Genomic DNA, 10,991 nt, shown 5'->3' on the forward strand with positions numbered 1-10,991 from the left:
TCATTTTATAATTCACAGGATTACAATGCAGAGTGGGGGGAGAGTCATTTTATAATTCACAGGATTACAATGCAGAGTAGGGGGAGAGTCATTTTATAATTCCCAGGATTACAATGCAGAGTGGGGGGAGAGTAATTTTATAATTCACAGGATTACAATGCAGAGTAGGGGGAGAGTAATTTTATAATTCCCAGGATTACAATGCAGAGTGGGGGGAGAGTCATTTTATAATTCACGGGATTACAATGCAGAGTGGGGGGAGACTTCTTTTATTAGTCACAGGATTACAATGCAGAGTGGGGGGAGAGTCATTTTATAATTCCCAGGATTACAATGCACAGTGGTGGGGAAAGTCATTTTATAATTCCCAGGATTACAATGCAGAGTAGGGGAGAGTAATTTTATAATTCACAGGATTACAATGCAGAGTGGGGGGAGACTTATTTTATTAGTCACAGGATTACAATGCAGAGTGGGGGGAGAGTCATTTTATAATTCACAGGATTACAATGCACAGTGGTGGGGAAAATCATTTTATAATTCCCAGGATTACAATGCAGAGTGGGGGGAGAGTCATTTTATAATTCACAGGATTACAATGCACAGTGGTGGGGAGAGTCATTTTATAATTCCCAGGATTACAATGCAGAGTGGGGGGAGAGTCATTTTATAATTCCCAGGATTACAATGCACAGTGGTGGGAGAGTCATTTTATAATTCCCAGGATTACAATGCACAGTGGTGGGAGAGTCATTTTATAATTCCCAGGATTACAATGCACAGTGGTGGGGAGAGTCATTTTATAATTCCCAGGATTACAATGCAGAGTGGGGGGAGAGTCATTTTATAATTCACAGGATTACAATGCAGAGTGGGGGGAGAGTCATTTTATAATTCACAGGATTACAATGCAGAGTGGGGGGAGAGTCCTTTTATCATTCACTGGATTACAATATCATGTAGAGGAACTAACTACAGAAAATGAGGTAGGACCCTTTAGATTCCCACCCACAGAATCGGGATTTCTCTTTACCGCACCCCACACAATGCATCCCTTATAGCCATGGCTCTGACCCTTTAAAATACAATTTTATAGGTCTGCAATGTCACATGCATTTGAGAAGTTTTCTACAATAGCTGTGTATCCCCAATCCACAGTAACCCCCAACAATCTGTTTCCAGAAACAATGGGAAGTCGTATGTGAGAGGCTGGTGAGCATGTTAAGCCAGTGCTTCATTTACATTTATGGAGTTTAGATATCTGTATTTGAGAAGTGAAAGGACATCTGGCAGGGCATGCACACCACTGCTCCATTCAAATAGGTCTATCAGAGTCAATTGTTCCCATGATCACTGGGGTCCCAACAGTCGAGCCCTTAGGAGTGAGAAGGCAATCCACTATCCTGTGGATAGAGGAGAAGTATCATTAGTGGGAATACCACTGCTGTCTAATAGGAATGTACAAAACTATTTTTCTATTATCCATATATATATATATATATGTATGTATGTGTGTGTGTGTGTGTGTGTGTGTGTGTGTGTGTGTATACACAATTAGGTCCATAAATATTCGGACACTGACAATTTTTGTTTTTTTATCTGTTTCCTGAAAGATATTCAAGTTATAGTTATATACTGGAGTCCAGACTTTCAGTTTATATTTGAGGGCATCCACATTAACATTGGATGAAGGGAACATGTGCCACCTTTTTTTTAAAGGGACCAAAATTATTTGGACAATTGTTTTATGGGTAGGTGTGGGCAATTCCTTCATTATGTCATTCTTAATTAAGCAGATAAAAAGCCTGGAGTTGATTTAAGGTCTGGTATTTGTATTTGGAAATTTTGCAGTGAGGAAAACATGTAGTCAAAGGAGCTCTCCATACAGTGAAAATGTTGTATACTTGAGCTTGGAAAACAGAAAAAAACACATGTGAGAAATTGCTACAATAACAGTTATGGCAAGTTTTACAGTTTGGTACATCCTGAGAAAGAAAGCACGGGTGAATTCATCAATGAAAAAAGAGCTGGACACCCATGGAAGACAACAGTGGTGGATAATTGCCAAATAATTTCCTAAGTAAGAGCCACAGCCAACAAAGTGAACAATACTCTCCAGGATGCAAGTGTATCAATATCCAAATCTACCCTACAGTGAAGACTGCATATTATTATTATTAGTATTAATAATATTCTCTGGACAGATGCAACCAAGATCATCCTCTACCAGAACGATGGAAAGAAATATGTATGGTACATCCCATGATCCAAAGCTTACCACATCAGGTAATGTGATGGCATGGGCATATATGGTTGCCACTGGCACTTGGGTACTGGTGTTTATTGATGTGACACAGGACAGAAGCAGCCGGATGAATTCTGAGGTATCCAGAGACATACTTTGTGCTCAATTTCAGCCAAACTGATTGATCAGTGTTTTGTGATACATCTACGCAAAACATAAAGCCAAAGCAACCCAGGAGTTTATCAAAGCAAAGAAGTGAAATATTCTTGAATGGCTAAGTCAGTCACCTGACCTCAGTCCAATTCACCCAAAGACCCACAAACAAACACAAAACAGAAAACTGGCCAAGCATTAAAAAGCAGGAAATGCTACATCTTGGGATGTTCATCAGTTCAAGACTTCAGGCAGTCATTGCCAACCAAGTATTAGAAATTAATATTTCATTTACAACTAGTTCATTTGTCCATTTACTTTTGTATCCCTGAAATTAAGGGGTTTTGTTTAAAATGCTTTAGTTCTTCATATGCAAACATTTTGTTCAACCCACTGAATTAAAGCTGAAAGTCTGAACTTCCAATTTTATTGTTGTACAGATCCAAAATTAGAAAAATCTTGTCTCTATCCAGATATTTAGGGACCTAACTGTATGTATATATGTACATACATATATTCGTGTAAGAGATAGTATATGCAATAGTTGCATAAACTGTCTCTTCCATGCTATATTATTATGCACACATCATGGGATTTGAAGTCAATTTTGCTGAAGATTATGTCAATTTAAAGCGAACCAGTCACTAGGAAAGTGATTTTTAGCTTGTGGCAGGTTCCAATAGCCTATGCTGATTTTAAAAATACCTTTGTCAGCATTCTGATTTGTTCATTAGTTTATAACTGTTTACTGTATTTTACATTACCTGGCTCCCTGCCAGCAGCATGTGGTGAGTCTCAGGGAGGGGGTAGGTGGACCCTGTGTCTTCTCTCCTATACACTCATGCAGCTTCATTACATCTCCACACTTCCTATCATGTGCATTGAGCAGGCTGGGGAGGGGGATGATGTAGAGGAAGAATGCATGAGGATACAAAGGCAAACACAGGCTACAGCTCCCCCCTTTTCGGGACTCATCACATGGCAGAGAGCCAACTGATGTAAAAAAAACTATAATAACATACTGAAATGATTCAGAATGCTGACAAAGGCATTTTTAACCCCTTATTGACTTGTCACACATCAGCTATGGGTATATGGAGAGGGCTCATGGGCTGAGCCCTCTCCATACAAAGAGGGAGTTTGCTGCATACTGCAGGTAACACCCGGGATCAGTGCTAGAGTGGGTGCTGCCATATAGGCTTAAAGCGCCGCTTCCCCTGCTGTCATCGGGAGTGGCGATCTGTTACTATGGCAGCCTCGGGTCATACAAAGACCCGAGGTTATTTGATTTCAACCAATCTATTACAATGTGCAATTTGCACATTGTAATAGATAATGCGCAAAATCCCCATACACTGTAGTATGGCAGTATATGGTAGGATAAATCAGACAACCTAAGGTTATAGTGCCCTAGGGTCTGAAAAGTAGTGAAAATTAATTTTAAAAAGTTATAAAAAATAATTAAATGAAAAATTAAACTATAGAAATCATAAACATGTTAGCTGCATTGTCGCTGCATCCCAAAATGTCCATTCTATCAAAATATAATAACAGATATTCCCAGTTAACCCGATAACAGAAAATAGCACACAAAGTTGAAAATGCCACTCTGCAGCATATAAAAAATGTATAAAAAGTGATCAAATGGCCGTACATTCCTCAAAATAGTAGCATTAAAAATCTCATCTCATCACCACACACAGCTCCGTACACTGAAGTATGAAAAAGTTATTAGTGCCAGAAGATGGCAAAATGAACTTTTTTTTTGTACAGGAGGTTTTAATTCTTGTAAATGTATGAAAATATTATAAAACCTATATATATATATATATATATATATATATTTGTTATCCCCTGATTGTACAGTGAAAACCGTAAAATCCAAGCCTCCCCAAAAAAATTGCTTTGTAATGAATGGGCTAAAACCAGATAGCCAACGCCCCTCCCCCCCCCTTGATTACCTCACAGGGGCGGCGATCGAATCCAAGATGCCCACACCCCGCCGGGATTTAAATTCCTCCAGGACGCAGTTACATGGTTAACACTTATGCCAGCACCGACCACGGGTGTTACCTACAATATGTAGCAAACACCCACCTTGTACCTCCGTAATAGTACGTCACATGATGGTAAGGGGTTAAAAACATAACAAACTTTTATACGCGGCATAGCCTAGGAATGTGTTTTCCTGCTTTGTTACGAGCTTTTGTGTCTTCTCTTTATTCTTCCTCCAGGAATCAAAACGGTTTGTTCAGTGGCAATCCTCGATATGAAAATGTCCCCTTGATTGACAGGCAGTCCCCACCCCCTTCGGTAAGTTGGTAGTACATTTGCAAAATTGTAATATACACAACAACAAAGATGAATTATTGAACAATATATGCAGATACAATATGGATATACAACTAGAAATTCCATGATAATGTAATTAGAACAATGGCTCAATTTATCAGAAGTATTTTAAGATTTAAATTGTCATAGCTGAGATGATATATCTGACTTAGCTCAGTAATAGTGCATTAAAGGAGACTGCTCAGCTCTTCTGTTTTAGTAAAAAATTGGCAACTTTTTAAATATATTGTAGGGAATCTGAAAAGGTATGATAATATTATTTAAGAATACGGGCAGCCCCCTACTTAAGAACACCCGACTTACAGATGACCGCTAGTTACAAACGGACCTCTGGATGTTGGTAATTTACTGTACTTTAGTCCTAGGCTACAATGATCAGCTATAACAGTTATCACAGGTGTCTGTAATGAAGCTTTAGTGTTAATCCTGGTTCTTATTACCATCCAACATTTTTAAAATCTAAATGTCACAGAGACCAAAAAAATTTTTGGCTGGGGTTACAATTATAAAATATACAGTTCCGCCTTACATACAAATTCAACTTAAGAACAAATTTATAGAACCTATCTTGTACGTAACCCGGGACTGCCTGTATCAATGAACAGGGAGCAGGTTACTGGTCTTTCAGTGATTTCAGATATTTTTCAATCTATGATATTTCTGGTCACAGTAATTGGGAAATTGGGACTTTTTCCCTAACATCTTTTTGCTAAAAATTGAAAACATTCTGCCCAGTTAATTGATTTGCAACCTTCTCTTACACAATACGTCAATAAAATACTCCTTTCCTTAAATATTGGAAAATTGTGATGTTTAGAGTTTAAAATCGAGCAGTTGTTAAAGAAAACACAACAGATTGTAAATTTAACTGTTTATTTTCTATGATTTTTTACGTGTATGTATCTGTTGGAAGCACAGATCTAAACAGTTTCAGAATGCAATCTAGCAGAGCAGTACCAAGCAGCAGATAATGAGCATAGCTGAGCTGGAAATCACAGAGCTGGCAGTGTGACAGATGGGAGGTACAGAGATGGGATGTATCAACAAGGTCAAATGGAGAACACCATGCAGAGGCAGAGGGAATGAATTGCGTGACGAGAATTGTGTATGGAGTGAAATGTAATCTTTGAGTCATGAAACCGCAACATAAAATAAATTTCATGGGCTTGGGGGGCATTAGATATCATTCAATGCAACAGATAGATAGATTGATACATAGATAGAGATATGGGTTAACTAGATAGATGATTCATCTTTTAAGAATTGTGCAAAATAATAAAATGTAAGACTTCTCTCATCAATTTCCAACCACTGCCATTCCAACATTCTGTGATTACTCGCTAGTCTCTACTTCTTGGTCTTCTTAAAGTACAGCAAATGGTAGGTGGCTGTGGCAGGTCACTAAACACCGATTGGGTGACTGACCAATACCTAACTTGGTGTTGAGCCGGAGAACAATCTATAGTTTGAGTACCTGAGAAGTGTTGGTAAAGGAGCAACAGCAAACTGAAATCTTAGAATAAATGGGAGGAATTGGGTGGGGGTTTCCTGTTCTAGCACCTTTCTCCAGATGGGTATTAAATGTTTTGACAAGAATACCTCTTTGAAGCTTGGTAACATTTAAAATTACATTTAAATTAAATTAACATTTAAAAGTAGAAAAAGTAGAAACTAGAACCTTACGTTTGAACCTGCACCTTATGATAAAATCCAGTCATTGAAAGGATTTTATAAATATAACTTGTCCTTTTTCTTCTCCACATTTATCCTGGAAACCACCAGTATTCTCCTAGCATGCGGACATCCTTCATCAGTGCAACCCAAGAAGAGACTGATACTTATTGCCGAACAGAAGTTGTATCTTAGAAGATTCCTTTTGCTATCCTTCCTTTTCCTCCAAGCTATAAAGATGACTAACAGAGACAAAACAAAATAAAAAACAAGACTGAGCCTTGGCTCTTTAACCTCTTTTGGCAAGGAGACTTGGGTGCTAAACCCCTTTAGCGTCCCTGTGCTTGGTATTGAACCCTTACCATATTGTGTTGCCAGGGTAACTTTCTCTGAACTGCCCCTCTTCCGTCAGTTTTATATTTTTTTGTATTGGTTTGTGTACTTTTTACCCAGCAAACATGTTTCCATATTTCTTCAACCATGCATTGGACCTTGCCATTGACTCCAAAGGGGGCACCATGGGGAGTCTGTACAGAATTTCATGGAAGGACATGGAAGAACCTAAGTAGATACTGTTAGATATAATACTGTTATGAACAGAAGGAAATTAAATATCAAAGAAAGAATGACTGGATGATAAGATACAGAGACCATGACACTGACCAGGATGAGGAGTACATACTGCGCTTTGTGTGCGATGTTTAATGAGGAAGATGTAGAATGAAATGTAGAGTTAACGACAAAGGACACCGCTGCTGAAAAACTTTCCTCCACAGATGGATCTGTTTTTAATTAGAAAATTTTAACACTAACTCATATTTTACACTGACTTGAAATAAAAGGGAAAAACACAATTTATTAAAAAAAATGTTATTCTTGTTCTGCCTGAGCTCCCTTTACATTCAAATATGTAAAGAAAATATTAACATCAGCTATATTTGGGCAAGAGATTTACTCTTATTTTTAAAGCAAAAAAGATAGGTGGGAAGTGTCACACAGTGGATGGCAGCTAAATTCCCCGATCATGGTCTCTGTAACACCTTGAACCATGCTTCCAGTGTCTTTTATGTCAAAATCTCAGCTTCAAAGAGGACCTGTCACCACTTTTGAGCAATGTAAAAAAATAAACATATATACTTACCTAGATGCAAGTCCGATGAGGCCAACAAAAAAAAAAATTTCAGACGTGCGCCTCCTCTCACGATGTAGGATAAAGATAGGAGACGACCTTGTCTTCATTGCGCATGCGCTGTACCCACTGTGCTATAGTAGTGAAACTGGGGTGTACAACTTCTGCTTCATTGCAGCACCACGCAAGCACGAGGAACTCCAGGGAAGGTAAGTGTTAATGTTTATTTTTTGTTTACCGACCCCCCTGGAACTCATAAAGGATGATTGAGGACAGACTATAAGGACCACCCACGGGTGCTTCAGTGTCCTGAATCGCCCAGACAGATTTCTTTTAAGAATTCAAAATTGCACTTTTCTGTGCTATAGAGATATGGACATTCAGGAATACAAGCTGTAGATAAAGATTCAATTCAATGTGATTCTTTTAATTTAATTTGCTTTGAAGTAATTGTTGTCGGTAAATGTGAGATTTGAAAAATTAATTCTGAGCCCCCATCCACACTATATTAATGTTTTCAGACACATAACTCATAAGCAGTACTTGATGCTACCTACAGTATAGTGCCATTTTCATTTGAGGTTTCTCAGTTATTAGTGGGTAATGGTGGCCTACACTTGACACATTTCAGGTTACGTGCTACATATGTTTATTTATATATATATTGAATAATACATATTAAAATGTTATGCAATGTACATTATACAATGTACAATTTTATTTAATATCTCATTAAAAGTAAAAAATTGGAATATAAAAATATTTTCTAAGGCTAAGAAAGAGAGACAAGCATAATCATGTGTAAACCAATAAAAGAGGGGAAGGTTCATAGTGTAAAAGGTGTCCGCTCACCTGATCGAGTTATGTTGACAGACACAACTTGTAAAACGTATATATATGAGAAAAAGAGGGCTGTCCACTGCCGTTTGGAGGTGTAGACTGGACTTGCACATCTGCGAGACGGTCTCTGTGTGTAGCTAGAAATCAGGGGCCTCACCATGAAAAGCCTCCCAGGCGATCAGCGCAGGACACCACGAAGAAGTCAAAACTCCGATCCGTGAATTAATTCTTGCTTTCAATTCATGGATGGGAGTTTTGACTGTTCTCTCGGGGTCCTGCGCTGATCACCTGGGAGGCTTTCCATCGGGAGGCCCCTGATTTCTAAAAAATGGAATATGTCACACAGTAAGTGCATAGGATCTGATAACAACCATAATCCATGTATGTATTAAATGGCATATAATGCATCGTAGGATGTACATTCAAAGACAATGGGGCATATTTACTAAGACCAGTTTTCCCTCAGACTGCACATTCTTTTAGGAGCAAACTGCTTGCACAGGTATTTAAGAAGTGCCAGTACCACAATTGTGTAGCACAAGACGCTTTTGTGGCACACTAGGCATCATGTGATGCACAAATTAGGGGGCATTCCGTTGGACCATGTGCCAGATTTAACATGCAAAGTCCGACAGAATTGTGTCTCAAGCCCTAAAAAAAGTTGGTGCGCTCAGGGCGGAGCAAAGATTTATGAAAAACCTGCACCAGAAATCCTGAATCTGGTGCTCCCTACACAGGCAAGCTGCATTTAGTGCACTGTTCTTAGTAAATGTGCCCCAATAACTTCATGTGTAAACAAATGCCATGGGTATCAACCCTTATAAGTCCTGTCCCAAGATTCATATCACCCTTAAAAATGTTTAAAGAGTGCGTCACAAAGAAACAGATCCCGGAAGCTGGGAACCAACTCCTGAAGGTTCCTCCATCGCTGACGGTTTTCTCATAAAGGCTTTTAAAAGTCCTAGTCAGCCATGAGTCTCTGTTCACCAATGAGGGGACTTTTTAAAAGTTTTTAATGGTTGACATCCGATGCAAAAAGAAGTTAAAGTAGGTCTGGACAGCTTGTCTCATACTCTACGCTGATTTTTACTTGTTGGTTGGTTTGGTGGGTGGTAGACTCCCTTTAAAAGCAATTTCCTAAAAAGTACAGGAAACGGCCAGAGCCGTCCCAAAAACAAGCAGCCTAGTCCAAGTCAATCAAACTGTAAAGACTGGTGCAGGTGAACCCACTGTGCTATTCTATGTGTTTCACCTAGAGTCGCCTATAATGGCGTTATCACTGTGCTTCACTTTTGTACCCCAATACAGGGATCTGGTCATTGGATCCCTAAAAAGAACTTTTATTACTTCTGATAAAATGGCATCGGATAATACAATTTACTAATCCCATACATTGCAGACACTGCTCCTCTTCCAATGGGAAGGTACATAATCTCATACTGTATACTGTTAGAATTCTGGATCCCCTAACACTCAGGACTATTGTGTATACGGTATGCAGATGCTGCCAGAGAGTAGATTAAAGATAATAGGGTAGATTTATCAAGAATGTTTTAAAGGGGAGCTGTGATTGGTTGCCATGGGCCACTAGAAATATTCTGACTTTCAGACAGCTTGATTAAAATGCCCCAATGTGGGTTAATTAGGAATGGTTTTGTCAGGCTTTTTTGGTGTTAAAAAAAATCTCAAAAAAGCAGCATTGAGGATTTTTTTTCAACTTCTTCCACTGCTAAAAGTTATTTCCGCCACTTCACTATACTGGTGCAAATATAGAACTACAAATAGTGCAGAAAAAAAAGTCCCATAAAAAATCACTCCAGTCACTCCATGTGCTGGGACTTTTTATGCATTTTGTGATTTTAATAAGTGTTCTCATGTTGTACTTGCTCTCTGGGATTTTTTGTTTTTTTAAAGTCACTTTAATGAATTTGATACCAGAGGAGCTCCAAAGATGGACATAGAACAGTCCCACGGAGGCGGCCTAATAATAAATAACCCCCAATGCCCTAGTGTTAAAGGGGTATTCTCATCTGAACATTCACATTTAATTGAATTCATCTGCCATTTATATATACATTTCTTCTACTAGATGTACGGTAATTAAAAACAAAGTTTTGGTGTCCTGTATGTTAGGGCTCAGGAATCAGAATATGAGCTTATGCACCTACACATTGGAGGAGGAGCAGTGCTGTCTGCATTGTTAGGGATTAGTGTATTTTCATATAAGAGGGCTGCAATTTTTTATCAGTATTAACAACAGTTTTATTATCTTTATCTAGTGATCTGACACAAGAGATCATCTCCATCATTTTCCCTTTTTTGCATTTTTGATATTGAATAAAGTATTTTTTGAAATTGTGTAAACTTGTAGTTCATCCCTTTTTATATTAGCTATATGATGAATTATTAAATGTAGCAGGTAAGCATTTCTACGGGTGTCAAACAGGGTTGCCTAGTGCCCACCAGAGAAAGAGATTCTGGGGCTCACCAACTGCTACATGAGAATATTACATGTACACTTTTAGGCTGTGTTCACATCATGCATTTGCATTGTGTTTTGAAATGCATTTGGCAAATCACACCCCAGGACACTTCATTGTT

At 38.5% G+C, this 10,991-nt stretch overlaps 1 protein-coding gene across 2 annotated transcripts in view; it reads left to right on the forward strand.

Moving 5' to 3' along the window:
* TTYH1 (tweety family member 1) overlaps positions 1 to 7,301 on the forward strand; it is a 93,883-nt gene extending 86,582 nt beyond the window's left edge. For both annotated transcript variants that reach the window (XM_072156842.1, XM_072156844.1), the window contains exons 13-14: positions 4,633 to 4,711; positions 6,533 to 7,301. In XM_072156842.1, the coding sequence (XP_072012943.1) occupies positions 4,633 to 4,711; positions 6,533 to 6,616 (163 nt within the window). In that variant the 3' untranslated portion in view covers positions 6,617 to 7,301. The remainder of the gene's footprint in view (positions 1 to 4,632; positions 4,712 to 6,532) is intronic.
* Positions 7,302 to 10,991: the final 3,690 nt, after the last annotated feature.

The sequence above is a fragment of the Engystomops pustulosus genome, chromosome 6 (genome assembly GCF_040894005.1).
Source record: "Engystomops pustulosus chromosome 6, aEngPut4.maternal, whole genome shotgun sequence".
Taxonomy (NCBI): Eukaryota; Metazoa; Chordata; class Amphibia; order Anura; family Leptodactylidae; genus Engystomops; species Engystomops pustulosus.